Genomic DNA, 14,192 nt, shown 5'->3' on the forward strand with positions numbered 1-14,192 from the left:
CGCTCTTCCACTCTTGTACCACTTGAATCATTCATAATCCCCTTATGCATAATACACAGTGGATTTTCTCGCCTCCGCATGGCAAAGGGAAGGGTACCACTCGAGCTGAAAGCCACTGATGCGAGGTGATAAGGTGATGAAAGGAGGCCTTGTCTTTTTTCGGCTATCAGCCCCGCTTCGCTCGGTAACCCACATGATCAGATACCGTCCTTAGCGGCAACAGACGCCCCTTTGTGTCTCCGCTGATCATGATCCAGTTTTCTGTGTGATGTGGGCCCAAAAAAAGAGTGCAAAAGTTTGACGAGAACGGGTTCAAAGAGAGCCGGCGATGTCGAGGCCGGAGACGTGCAATACTGTGTTCACGGCCTCACACTTACACTCGGGCGCAGTCACGAGCGCGTGCACGTACGTACGTATGCGGCTGTGGGTCGACACCGAGAAGCACAGATGCACACGCTGACCCAGTGACTGAGGTGGTGTAGCAGTGTGGCAGATGGGGAGACCATCTGTGTTCGCTCGTAGGCAGCAGCCACATAGCAGCTCCACACTGCTCCCCGTCCTGTGCCCTCTCAGTGAGTGTGTGTGTGTGTTCGTGCACACACAGGCACATGACTGCATTTTTGGGCAAAGGGCCGTGGGCTCATGGCAGCGGGAGCCTCGCACACCGCAGGGTTTGAAACACTGTTGAGGTGCTTTGTAATCGACTTCACCATCAGGTGAAAAAAGGAGTAAATAAACAATAAGAAGAGTAACGGTCCACAGGAATGTGTGAAAGTGTGCCCTTACACACCTTGTGTGTCGTTGTGGCGGCATTATACGACTCCTGGTCGGATCAAAAGGTCATATCGTTCGTTGCAAACGTTGCGGCGGCTCCGTCCTCGGTGGTGTCAGCATGTCTGACCTCCAGGGGTTTAGGGAGGCCGACCCCAAGCTGACCCGGGTGAGTCTTTAGTCCCGGAGCCCGGCATGCCTCAAAACGGCTGCCCCATGTCAACACAAACAAGGGAAGCCACCTCCTACCAAGGCTGGTTTGGCCATTGAGTGTGATATATTGCTCCATAATACAGCTACTAAACACACCTAAACTCCCCCAAGAGACCAAGTTGGGGAAAATAGTCACTTTGTGCAAAAATAAGGAAGATTAACGGCCCACAAGGAGGTGAGGGAAACAGATCCAGTCAGTGGAAGAAACAACTGGAGGGAAAGTCACTTTAACGCCTATACTGGCGTAATCTTAGCCCACACTGAATGTTTTATGAGGACATTTTTACGCCTTAATGCGAAACACTTCAATCCAGCCCTCCATTAGAAACTAAAGAGGGAGAAATAGGGAGGATTTACTGAGGCGTTGCTGATGCGCTGTTCTTTTCCGGCCAGCAGCGCTGAGTGCCTGTCGTGTGGTGTCCTCCTCCCCAGAGACGAGCCCTGATTCCGGGGGACACTGAAAGCACGCGCCGGGTACATTCTGGTGCCCTCGGTGCTCAGGATTCGACTAACACATCTCTTTCATTCCCCTCAGACTTTGACTGCAGCGACCCTCTGGGAATGGAGTCGGGAGAGATAACATCGGACCAAATCATGGCCTCGTCCCAGTACAACCCCAGCTGGTCCCCAGAGCGCTCCAGACTCAACTACTATGAAAATGCATGGACGCCGGCAGAGGACTCCAACAAAGAGTGGCTACAGGTACCACGTCTTTTTTTCTCATGTCACAAAGAGGTGATTTTCAAGAGGGTTGTTTGATTCAAATATCACAGAGCAATGACATTAAAAGGTAGTTTCAGTTACGGAGGAGAGGTAGAGAATAACTGAAGAACGTAAAACATGGCAGCGTAGAACAATTCCTGCCCGCGGTGTGTTTTTGGCGGTGAGTCACAGTCTGAGGGTTCACGCAGTATTAGAAGTGACTGTTGCCTGCTTGAACACAGCAGGAGTGTTCTGTGTTTGTCCTTCATTCTCTGGAGGTGCAGTGTCTCCGTAGCGCTTTGATGAGACCCAACAATTCTGATGATGAATGCCAGGCGTCCTGATGGACCTCAGGGCGGTCGAGTCCACGCCTCGCAAACAAATTGCCCTGATCCACTCTCCCTCTCTGTCTATCTATCTGTGTCTTTTCTCTCCCTCTGTCTTCCTGTCCTACCTGATAACTTTCTCTATTCTTTGATAACAGCAGCCGCCTCTGGGGAGCTGGGATTTAGTCCAGGCATCCTGCCCAGCCTCACACACACGCACACACACACACACGCACACACACACACACACACACACACACACACCAAAACAGGGCCCTGTCATATTTCTCTGTCTGTCGGCTTAACTGCACAAAGCGATCATTGGCCACCGGGGGAACTTTATGTGGAAAGATTAAGGATTTAGGTTCTTCCATCCCCAGATGGGGATAAGTCATATATCCCAAGTCCACTCACAGCACGAACCCCCCCCCCCCCCCGTGACACAGCCGCACACTACCTGGATGCATTTGCCGCACGTTTGATTTACTAACCGAAAGCCTTCAGGCCTTGTAAATGCCCAGACTGTTTTTCTTTTTCTGCTGTTTTTCTACAGTCTTCGCTGAAAAAGTTTGGGCCCCAATATATTCCTCGGGGGATGCATAATAGAGCTGACCCGAAGCCAAATATTTGCTCAAGAAGGGCCATACGCAAGCTTTTCCTTTATTACTGCTATGAAAATATTTTCCTGAGGGCCCCCGTTGCTCCTTCAGACTAATTGAATCAGTGTTGGAGCATTTGTGTGTGTGTGTGTGTGTGTGTGTGCGGGTTTGGAGTGCATTCTCCCGCGCACGTGTGTCCATGTGTGCGTTCCTGGCTTTGTGGGTGAGCAGGAGGGTCTGGCCGGGTCCATATTGTCCCGCAGAGGAACCCGGCATGCGTCTGAGTGGATCAGGAAGAAGCATGGCCTGTTGTATTAAAGCATGTTTCTCTCTGAAAGGAAAAGCCATTGTTCACAGTCAGATGTGTGTATTAAGGGGTAGCAGCGTCGGCTTGCAGGCCTCTCTTTTTGTCAGCGGAAATCACAAGTGATCACAATGATTTGTTGCTACTCTAGCCTGCCCTCTGCTGCAGTGTTGATCATATTGAGGATTTGATTCGGCCGTCAAATCTGGATTTTGCTCGAACGGGCGCGCTGATTTCCCCGATACCAATCACATCAAAACAGGAAGTGGGGCTCCTCTAATTTCAGAGCCAATTCTGTGGTTGCCACCTGATTTATGCTTTTCGAGGGAGTGCGATGCACTTGTGCCGAGCACTCCGAGCAGACGCCCAATTATCACAAGTGGTATTAAAAGAGTAGGCTTCTTCATTCCTCTTTCATTAGGCCTGTCCATGGTGGCGCAACAAGCTCAGGCTCCCCTCGCGGCACGTACGAATCATCTCGGTGCGTCAGATGCATAGTAATCAATTCATTATTTGTTTCATTATCATTCCCTGACTGCAGTTTGAGGCCGACCGTTTGTATTATTCATGAAGGGCGGCCTCTTGATTCCTGGGCTTTTTTTTTTTTTGCTCTGCTTTCCTTCTTATCTTTTCTGAACATAATCCAGATTTGTCATCCATTTTAATGCCGCCTCATTCTAATGCACTGGGAGGAGGAGGAGGACAAGATGCTCTGCTCTGGGTAATTAGATTGGTGTGGTGTGGTTCAGCATCGAGTGCCAGGTTAGCCAGGCCATTAATCAGCCCTTTGGTGTACACAGAGATGGGCAGATGTCCTTTTGAGGGGATTTGCAGTTTGAAGAGGGAGCAAAGAAAGAGGCAATAATCCTTCATTTCATTTTTTTCCCCTCTTGTTCCTTTCAGATCGCCTCATTCCTTCTTTTTTTTTTTTTTTCTCATTCCTCTTGAAAATGCCGGTCCACAGATCTTAATCAAGGTGAAGATTTCTACATATTATCTGCCCGTGTGAGTCACGGCCATCTTTGTAGATTAGGAGGATGAACAGCGGGGGCCTCGGCAGCAGGTTGCAGCAAAAAAACCCGAAATGAAGGGTCCGCACACCCCCACTCTATCCAGCTTACAGGCTGATCCTTGCTTTATGAACTCTCCTCAAATAAAACCTGAATGACACATAACACTGCGTCTGCACAACACATCCATCTCTGAGAGGAAGCTATATCTTTTTTTTGCCGCGGCGCGGCCCGTAAACTGACGGTTCCCAGGGGAGCGTGACAGCGGGGTGAAATTGCAAAGAAGCTGACATAGTGTGGAATGACTTTGTCAAATATGTCCGAGCAATGAACTGATGGTCACCGAGAGTCACCGCAGCACCTGAATGAAGCGATAAAACCCAAGGCTGGATCTCTGTCGGACAGCTGCCATTGATCGCGTATACACACAACATGAATAATTTACACTGTACTGGAGAGAATCCAACTGTCAATACCTGAAAGCCTCTTTATTGAATGTCTCATAATGGCAATATGCACTAGGTTATCTCATGAGCTGACTTCGCTCTCTATATCTATAATTTAGCTAACGGCGGCTCCTGCCATTATCCTCTTGCCAGGATGCATAATGCCTCAATTACCTCACTGGTATTTATCAGCCTTTGTATGATTATGATAACCTTAATTGTTTAATCAGAAGAGGAGAGAGGGAGTCCCTTATACCTTTGTCATTTGAGAAATGATTTTAATCTCGCTTGTCTGACAGCTGACAGCACTAACCATGAGAAGCATATCAGTGTTTGTTTGCACAATATGCTCCTTTATCTCATGCATGTGATACTAATCTCAACAGTCAACCATTTACAGTCACGGGTTTACATAGGAAGGGAAGCGGGGCTGTGTGAATCCATGAGGCAAACAGCACTTAGCAAAGATAACAGGTTCTGCCGCCTGGCCAACCAAACCACCACCAATCGTTCATTTGCTCAGCGAAGACGGCGCTCCAGCAGCCGTGGCGTTCGTCCTCTCCGCAGCCCTCTGCCATATCCTGCAGATATGAATGTGCTCTCAATTACCCCAGGTCAATGAGTTGCAGAAATGGCGCCCTTCATTGGCAATGTCTCTCTCTTCACACGTCCTCGCCCCCCCCCCCCCCCGTCCCCCCGTCCCTGAGCTCACCGCCATGCTGAGCGATGAGCAATTACAATACGGAGCGGCAATTAACAGCGGCTTCTCAGTTGATGAAGTCCAGCGAGGCCGGAGGAGCCGAGGCTGGCATGTGGCCGCCGGTGAGATCACCATCACGTTGAACGGATGGAAACAATGGACGCTCTCTGTGCCTCGCCGCTCCCGGGCCTCGGCTCTCAATTGGAAAATCAATGAGAGGATAGAGACCCACGCTCGAGTGGAGTAGCCCAAAAAGTGGGAGCGGAAATCGAAACATGAGGGATGGCATGATGTAATGAAACGAGACAGTGCCGCATAAGTACCCCGAGACAAAAACTGCCGTAATCAGTGTGATTCTCAGCGTCGAAGACAAAAATAAAAAAAGAAAGCCTCAGAGGTCTAGAGTCAGCAGCTGTGTATCCTGGGAAAGGATCGTCAGGCAGCTTCCAGACATGACATACCATCAGGTCGCCCTCTCTTCCTTCCTGTTCACTGTTTCTTAGTTTCATAATCATGACTCAGAGCGTTAGTCATGTGCGTGTTGCAAGGACGGGAATGACCCAGGAGTCTTAAAGGTGATTCAGAAGGAAGGAATAAAAGCCCACTGATAAATGCTTCCTCTCACAGCAGCGCTGTTAATTCATCTTAATTATAGAACGGCACATATCTGAGCACACTTCACTCACAACAAACCACACAGCCGTTTATTCTATTACGGCTGTCACCCGAACTTATACATACCTCTTTGTCAGGGGAAAAAACAGACGACCGGCGCGTCGGAAGGTGTGCATAATTTAATGCCACCAAGGAGGTGTCGGGGGTTGCTAAAAATAGACTGTCAGGTGAAACACTGTGATAAATGGAAGGCCGTGAGTGGAGCTCATAGGTCCTGCAGCATTTCAGTAATACAATTTTCATGAAAGGGGAATTAATTACACTTTCAGGTAATGGAGCTATTCCGAAAAGCTTCCGCTACCAAAGCCCTGTAGGTGAAATTAGAGAACAGATTGCTGAAATACTGCGTCTGGGGCTGGAAAGCATCTCTTCAGCTGCACCGCTGAAGTAGCTGCGTGTTTATGTCCGTTCACAAAAAATGTCATCTTTCTCTTATTACCATACAAAGGACATTAAAAGAGGAGATTGTATGCGGAAAATATGAAATACAAAAAAACAGGTGACTAGAGACTGTGCATGTACTTGATGGCCCGAAATGCTTCCGGGCTGTCTTTCTCCTAAATCTACCATCCTTTAAGATCCATAAAGCATTTCCAGAGGTTGTGGGGGAGGAGGCACTGTCTATGTGTACCAGCTGCTCTCAGACACAGAGGAGCGCTCCCTCCTTCCTCACCTTCGGCATTTTTGCTGTTGTTGTTTTGTGCTGAGGGAAAACGAATAAACTTGTTCCCCAGAGGCCTCACTTCCCCCCCCCCCCCCCCCCCCCCCCCACACACACACACACACACACACAGATTGGAGGCTGGAAATGGATTTAAAAGAAAGTATTCGGTAAACTTATCCCAGCATACGGATTGCTGGATGCAACTTCTTGGCAACTCAATTATGGGCCAATCAAGCGGCGAGAGATAAAGCTTTTGAGCCTTTGCTGTTTCTTGAACGCCCCCCCCCCCCCCGGCCTTGTAAACCACATGTGTCCTCACTGCACCCACTCAACAATGAGGTGGCTGAGTGGAGCGCAGGGCCGTCTTTCAATCAGAGGATCGCCGGTTCCATCCCCGGCTAGTCGCATGTCAATGTGTCCTTGAGCAAGACGCCTAACCCCAAAAAGTGCTCCCGTAGCTGTGCCTACGGTGTAGAAATGTGACAGAATCTGAATTGTAAGTTGCTTTGGATAAAAGCATCTGCTAAATGACTGTAATGTAACAACGACTATCCTCAACCACGTATCGTGTGGCCTTGCTGCACATCTGAGTCAGTCAGCACATTGTACAGTCAGACAGTACAGTGAAGCACCGGAGAGACCTAACGATCACGCCCACAGCTGCCACTACTGTTGAGGGATAATTGGAAAATGATCTCTTGAAACTTGTACGAACACACACAAATACATAAATACACTGCCTGCCTGTCACTCCCCGACATTCATTCCCACGCCCACACGCCTTAATCAAACGCCTGATGCGTATTGCAGTACAGTCGATCTAATGGCATGCACTCCAGGCTTTAACGGGCTGATGTTACAAGCCCCAGCACGACCAATTCTTTTTCTGCCTCTCTGGTTTCATTAGTCTGTGAGATTACTTGCCTCACACTGGCTGGTGTGTGGCAAGGGGCTGTGAGTCATCTGTTTGCCTCACAGCAAGAAGGGAGAGAACACCCAAAACACACGGAGTCAAACATAGTTTGCCGAAGCAAGGAACAAACCTCCCGGGAGACAAAGATGCGTAGAAATCCTGCCCACACATCAACCTGCCTTTTGCTTTATGGAAAGATTCTGAGAAATCTGGGTGATTTCTTATCCCAGCCTGGCATGTTTATGGCTCAGTGTGTGCGTGTGTGTGTGTCTCCAGATATGAGTTACTGTGCACCAGCTTGCCCAGAATGCATGGTGTCATTTGTCTATAGGTGGGCTTTAGTCCAGACACGCACTCTCATAGGAGAAATAACAATATGGTGAATGAGTACCAGACGCGGGCTCCATTCTGTTAGATCAGCAAAAGCTCAACACGCAGCATATCCCTGTAGATGCTAGATTAGGAGTCATAATTCACACCTTTCCGCGTGGTGATTACATCACCCATTAACCATGATTCTGCCTTTCAAGGCTCGATGACAAATAGTTTATCATCTGGGAGTGATATACCGGCCCGAGATCCAGTGTGCACTGCTTGCGATTTCTAAATGTTGGTTTATGTATATAGGTCAGCAAGTGCTGTCCGTGGCTCTGGGCTAAAGGGAGTCCCACTAGCAATCATTATCAGGGCCTGTTTGTTTTCACTGTGGTCTCTGTGGTCTGGGACTGTGCTTTACATCCAAACGTCCAGCCAGTCTACTCTCCCTGACCCGTGTAACCCCCTGGTCTGTCTCTGCCTCATTCCTCCGCTTCTAACAAGCAGACATTAATAAATCATGCTTTGCTCATTACCCAGGCCCTGTTATCAGCCCGCGTCTGTGAAATTGATCTAATCTGTGCACTTCTTCACTGGAGACCCCATGCTTCTGTCCTTCACGTCTTCCCAAGGCATCACTGTCAGCATCTCTTTTTTTCTCCCCCGACCTTCTCCTTTTCACTCTTCTCTCTCTCTTCCGTTTAGCTTTCCGTCTTTCCTCTTTCCATTCCTCCCAATCGCTTTCATGGGTTTTTTTCCCTCGTCACATCCCGTCACAGAAGGGTGACCCAGGGTCCCAAAATTCCGAGCAGTTGTCCCAAATCCCAAAGTGTTCGACCAAACCTGAGTTTTAATTAGTTATCGCCAACCGCGGCCATGTGATCACGACCATCGCCAACCACCCATCCCCAAAATTTAACCCATTCTCATCTGGTCACCCCAACGTCCCAGCTGACCCCTTTTGGACTCAAGTCGCATATCTTCAGTATCGTTCAATTTGTGGAAAAAAATCATTCGGTTTGTGTGACCCCAAAGCTTTTGAACTGAAAGATGATGAAAGTACGTTTCCAGCCCCTTAAAACTGGTCAATTCACACAAACATGAATTCCCAACAACAACAAAATGTCCAGCTTGCCCAGAATGCTGATTAAAGTCGTACATCATACGTCTTACCCTCTTCATATTCCAGCATGCTCAGGTTCTGAGACTGTTGGAGTCTGAGCACCCATGAGTGTTCCCAATTAGCCCCGCCACTCATTTCATTCCCAGGGGCTCTTCCTCTCCATTACACTTAATGAGGTCTTTTTTTAAGAGAAACATTCCAAGGCCAAGTCTTTCTATTAGACCTTTTTTTTTATTATTTTAAGTAGACCTTTTCAGTAAGCCATTTTTTCCATTGGTCCGGATTGGAAATGATTCAGGCTGGCCATTTGAACACAGATGTTAAAGACCTGCCTGGGCTAATATACGCCGACACAGGCCACGCTGACATCCTGCTGCGCTTTCCTCATCCAGCGCTGCCAGATATGGCCTTTTACCCGGCAGAGAGAAATTCCAGCTCCTGTGTTATTAAACGGGAACCGTCTGAAGCTGAAGGGATTTGATTTTGTCTCTATTTGTGGACCCAAATGAAATCTGGGACTTACTGTATAAGCCCCTTGAGCGAGTAGACAGGAACAAAAGTATTCCGTCTCTGTATGTGACTTGTCTTTTTTGTTCGTCTCCATCCATCCAAATCCTTTGAGTAGCCAAGAGAGAGAAAGAGGGAGAACAGCATGGTCTTTTTACTTCTGGAAGTGAATTTTGAGGAACGCGAATGTCCCAGCGCTGTGGCTCGCAGATGTTCCTTTCCTGCTCTTTGCTCCGAGTCATTAAGTGTGGCGCAGTGCTGCATATGAGGCTGGCAGACGAGGCTTCGACCGTGTGGTTTTTAGCATGCTGGAGCTCTGTGGAGATTGTTGGTGGCAGATCACCCTGGCTTTGATTTTCTAAAATATGTGCGCGCTTCTGTGTCTGCCTGCTCATTCTCACATGAAGGACTTACATACCTCGGCACTCTACTCGAGACCAGCCATCCCATCTCACGTCAACACTAAAGCCCTCGTCTCTCATAGTTTTTTCTGGAAACCCCGTTCCGCCGACGCCCCGTCCCCCTGCCTTGCTGCACGCAACGCCATTACTCCTCATTAACGTCAGCTCAGCCTGTCAGAGACGGCGATAGCGCTCGTTCAACTCAAGCTCGCTGCTCCATACGCAGAGGAGTTAGCAGTGCTTTTAAAGCCTTTCAGTTTCTCACTATACGCTCGCTCTCTTCCTCCGTTATGAATGAAGGGATGGTACGGCGGGGTTAAGGAGCCTCCGCAGAGGTCAGAGGGGGACGATTTGTTGTCTCTGGTGGCTGAAAGATTCCTTGTGTTTCTCAGAGCTAACAAAAGCTGACCTCACAACCGGGCCTACAGTGAAGTTAGGCAGCTTTACATCATCAAAAGCCAGTCTGAAGGCTGTTCTTACCAAAGAAACAGAAACCAGGGTGACATATAGAGGACTGTGTGTGCATGTGTTTCCCTTTCTTGGCAGTGATGGTTCATGGTTGTGAACAGGCATGATGTTTGGCAGACAGACAAAGGTCTGATGTAAACCAGCATCATCTCCGAATTCATGACACACACACATAAATATATATATATGCGAATACAGAGACATACAACCAGACACTCGCTCACGAACCTCGCTGACCCCACCGCCTCCGGCTTCCTCCTCGTGAAAATGTAATACTCCTCCAGTGATGTACCCCACTTCATGATTACTTCTTAAAGCCCCGCATATTTTAAAGGCACAATATTTGATATTCAATCTGTATCTCTCTTTCCTCCCGGCCAATTTTGATAATGTGATTGCAGACCTCGCTCTATTCAACATTCACTTCTACCCAATAAGCCCTTGTCTCCCATCTCAGGAAATGAAGTTGTCATCCTGTGTCTCTTTCATTAATGTGACCATCATTTCATTGCTGTTTATTAAATTCCCAGGTAGCAGACTATGGCCAGAGGTGATTCTAATAGCGGGATTATATTTGTAACTCTCTGAGCTTGTCAGTGCGTCGTTAATACAGGCCATGCATTGAAAGGCTTTTCACACATATTCATTTCAACAGGCAGTGTATTTCAGCTGGGTCTGCTCCAGTTAATCAGCATTCTCCTAAACACTGGAAGGCAAAATCTTGCTCCCGTGGAACGTTTTATGCAGCGTTGTCTCACATGGCTCTTCTTCTCTTCTACCCCTCCACAGGTGGACCTTGGGTTCTTGCGGTTCGTCTCGGCCATCGGCACCCAGGGCGCCGTTTCCCAGGAGACCCGGAAGATCTACTTCATCAAGTCCTACAAAGTGGACGTCAGCTCCAATGGAGAGGACTGGATCACTTTGAAGGAAGGCTCCAAACAAAAGGTAGGAGACTCAATTCATCAAGCTGTTTGTGATTAAAAACTGAATTAGCCGACAGAGGTGTCTAATGGCGTCCTCTTTAGATTATGAGTGAAAAAAGTGAAACACTGAAAAGCTTTTAGCTCTCCATGAGACTCTTAGAGTAGACTAGATAATGAAAATAGTTCATTTTGACTCCTGCCTGACCAGCGATTGTGTCATGAAAGCCACCGCTGCACATGTACTGCACTTGAAAGATCCCGTCTCGGTAAAGCAGCCAGCTGACTTGAATTGTGGTCCTTTCCAAGTTGCCTTTGAGCTCGACAAAAGGGGGAGTACCGAGCTATATGTACTTGAGTCTCTGTCTCCCAACGTGCAATGATACACTTCCCTCTGCATGGTAATATACCCACTGTGTGTGCAAGTCAATGCTTTTTTTTACCAAGCACAGACTGCGGTGCTAATGCAGCTCTGCAGTAGCCATAGGGAGGATGATGCAAGGAATGTAGCCTCTGTTTTATGTCAGGCACTCCTCGACTTGTCGTAAATGAAGCTGGGCATGACAAAAGACTTGACAAACAAGAGTTTAAGTTGACAGGGAGGGAAGGAAACGAGGAGAGGCTGTCATGTTTGAGCAGCTGCTGGAGGAGTGTCCGTGAGAGAGGGAAAGGACGCTTGACCGGAGCACGACAGGCTGTAACCATCGATTACTGATCGGACCAGGTTTTGTCCATCTGGAGGCAAACACCCCGACCACTGTGGGTGTCCGGAGGGTCAGAGAGGTGTGTGTGTGTGTGTGTGTGTGTGTGACATGTAAATACCACAAGGAATTTATGAGTGAAAGAGTGCAAGGCCGCAACAAAAAAAGTTGTCAACAGCAACAGAGCATCCAAACAAGCGTGTTTGTGCTGCTGTGTACACAAACCTCTGGGCCCGGTTATTTCATGGTCTCTCCAAAGTACACAGTCCCTTTGAAGTGGCGGCTTAAAGGTGACGCGAACAGGCCCGGCCTGTGTTTTTCCAGACTCTAAAGTGCTTTTGCACGGAGGGGCACCATTTGCTACATGCTGAGCCTGCAATTTGCAGTCTTAGCGCAGCTCTGGAAAAAGCCACTTTACAGTTGAGCGCAGAGGAGACTCTGCGTGACATTTAAGAGAGTGGATGACTTTGTTGTGGCCCCTTAGTGACGCAGTTGACGGGTATTGCTCCTCAGGGACTTGGTTGAAGAGGGACTGCACTGACTAATGGATCAGACCAGGTGTTGTTTTAGTTCATCCCAAATGAGCTGAACTAGCTACCTTTCTGTCTGCCTGTTCATCCAGCTCCTCTCTGCCCCACAGCTACTCCGTCGGGGAGGTCAGGAGGTCATATGGTCACCGGTGTGATTCAATTACCCAGAATGAACTGTGACGGACTGTGGGGAGTTGTTTTGCCGGGTGGCCGGCCTCTTCGTATGGCCGCTGGTAAACTGTCAACAAACCCCAGGGGAGAACAGTGGCATCTCTGACCTTTAAACAAGACACTGCAGTAAAACCTCCACTAAATCTGGTACCAGAGGACAGGAATAAGGCCATCTTGAGCCAATCTGGAGTTGTCAGTGTAACACATTCTGCCTCAGGTTTCACAGGCACAGGCCACGGCCTGGTTGTGCTGCTTCATCTGGCACAAAAGGAAGCGCTAGCTGTGACAGGTGACTCACATGAAATGTCTTTTTAAATGTGTAATTTAGATTTCCACGTGTGAACATCTTGACTCAGTACTCACTCAGCTACGGCTGTTTTTACTTGTTCATTTTCAGATTATACCAGCTGCATCTTAATCTCATCAAAACGAGACTCTTCCACTCGCCTCTGCTCTCGTTTCTTGATTCAATGCAGCCAAGTTTCTCAGACAAGCTTCCATCCGGCATCTCAAATCGACGTGTCAACAATGTACTTTCCTTTTGCTTCTATCGCAGGTTTTCCAAGGCAACACCAACCCAACAGACATTGCCAAGACGATGCTGCCCAAACCCACGCTGACACGCTTCGTCCGGATCCGTCCCGTTACCTGGGAAACAGGCATCGCGCTGCGCTTCGAAGTGTATGGATGTAAGATATCAGGTTGGTACTGCCGAGATCCCTGCTGATCTGCATACGCGCACACTTCTCAGCTCCATCTTGGCTCACAGCTGCCACCGAAAACGCTACATTATACTGCTTATATTCTAATCAGGTACAGTTTCAAATGCAATAATCAGATGATGCCACTTCGGATGTCTGAGCATGCCCCGCTATCAGCTCCCGACTTACATGCTGGATGTTTCCCACTCTGGCCCCGGTTGCACAAACATCTTACTTCTGCGAGGTGTGACAATAAAGCTCTGTTTCTGCAAGAGTCCTGCTCTCAGGCTGAAGGTAGCTGCTGCATTATAGAGGAGTGGCACATGAAGGAAGATTACCTATTTATGTTAGCCCGTGTTTAGATGTACCTCATTCAATATAAATGGAGGCTCCATCTGGAGGGCAGAGCGAGCTGGAGCTGGGCGGGATCTACACGGTCCCACCCCTCCTGCTGAGCCGGTCACAGCCTCCTCTTTAGCCACAGCCTGTCTTTCGCTTACAGAGCTTTGATTTTGGCAAAGCTCCTCTCATCTTTGCCATTTTGTCGATGCTATTTTAACGAGCGGTGTGTGTGTGTGTGTGTGTGTGGCTCGCTTTCCTATGGTTTTCACCCATCCGTCTGCATCTCTATGGGTTTTTAAATGTTAATTAGTGATTGGCTGTGTGTTTTGTTCATTTGTACTTGGATAGGGAGTATATCTAACAAGGATAGCCATTTGTTGTCAGTGCTGTTAGTTCAGCATTAAGCCTTGGCTTACAGTTACGGCATCGGATTGGTTGTAGCCAGCCAAATGTGCTCATATGTGTTATGTGTGTGTGTGTGTGTGTGTGTGTGTGTGTGTGTGTGTGTGTGTGTGTGTGTGTGTGTGTGTGTGTGTGTGTGTGTGTGTGGAGTTATGCATCACATATGTGTGGCTCTTCATGTAATAGCAGAGGGCACTGCGGATACAGCAGGGTTACAGCTGGGGCGTGTGTTTCGGGCGCGCGACCAGACCGCTGCACAAAGCCTAAACACATCACAGGGCCGAAGTT

At 48.4% G+C, this 14,192-nt stretch overlaps 1 protein-coding gene across 3 annotated transcripts in view; it reads left to right on the plus strand.

Moving 5' to 3' along the window:
- nrp1a (neuropilin 1a) overlaps positions 1–14,192 on the plus strand; it is a 58,141-nt gene that overhangs the window by 30,502 nt on the left and 13,447 nt on the right. For all 3 annotated transcript variants that reach the window (XM_079292011.1, XM_079292013.1, XM_079292012.1), the window contains 3 exons: positions 1,520–1,686; positions 10,927–11,082; positions 13,016–13,160. In XM_079292011.1, coding sequence (XP_079148137.1) covers positions 1,520–1,686; positions 10,927–11,082; positions 13,016–13,160 — 468 coding nt within the window. The remainder of the gene's footprint in view (positions 1–1,519; positions 1,687–10,926; positions 11,083–13,015; positions 13,161–14,192) is intronic.

Source organism: Melanostigma gelatinosum (genome assembly GCF_949748355.1).
Source record: "Melanostigma gelatinosum genome assembly, chromosome: 20".
NCBI lineage: Eukaryota > Metazoa > Chordata > Actinopteri > Perciformes > Zoarcidae > Melanostigma > Melanostigma gelatinosum.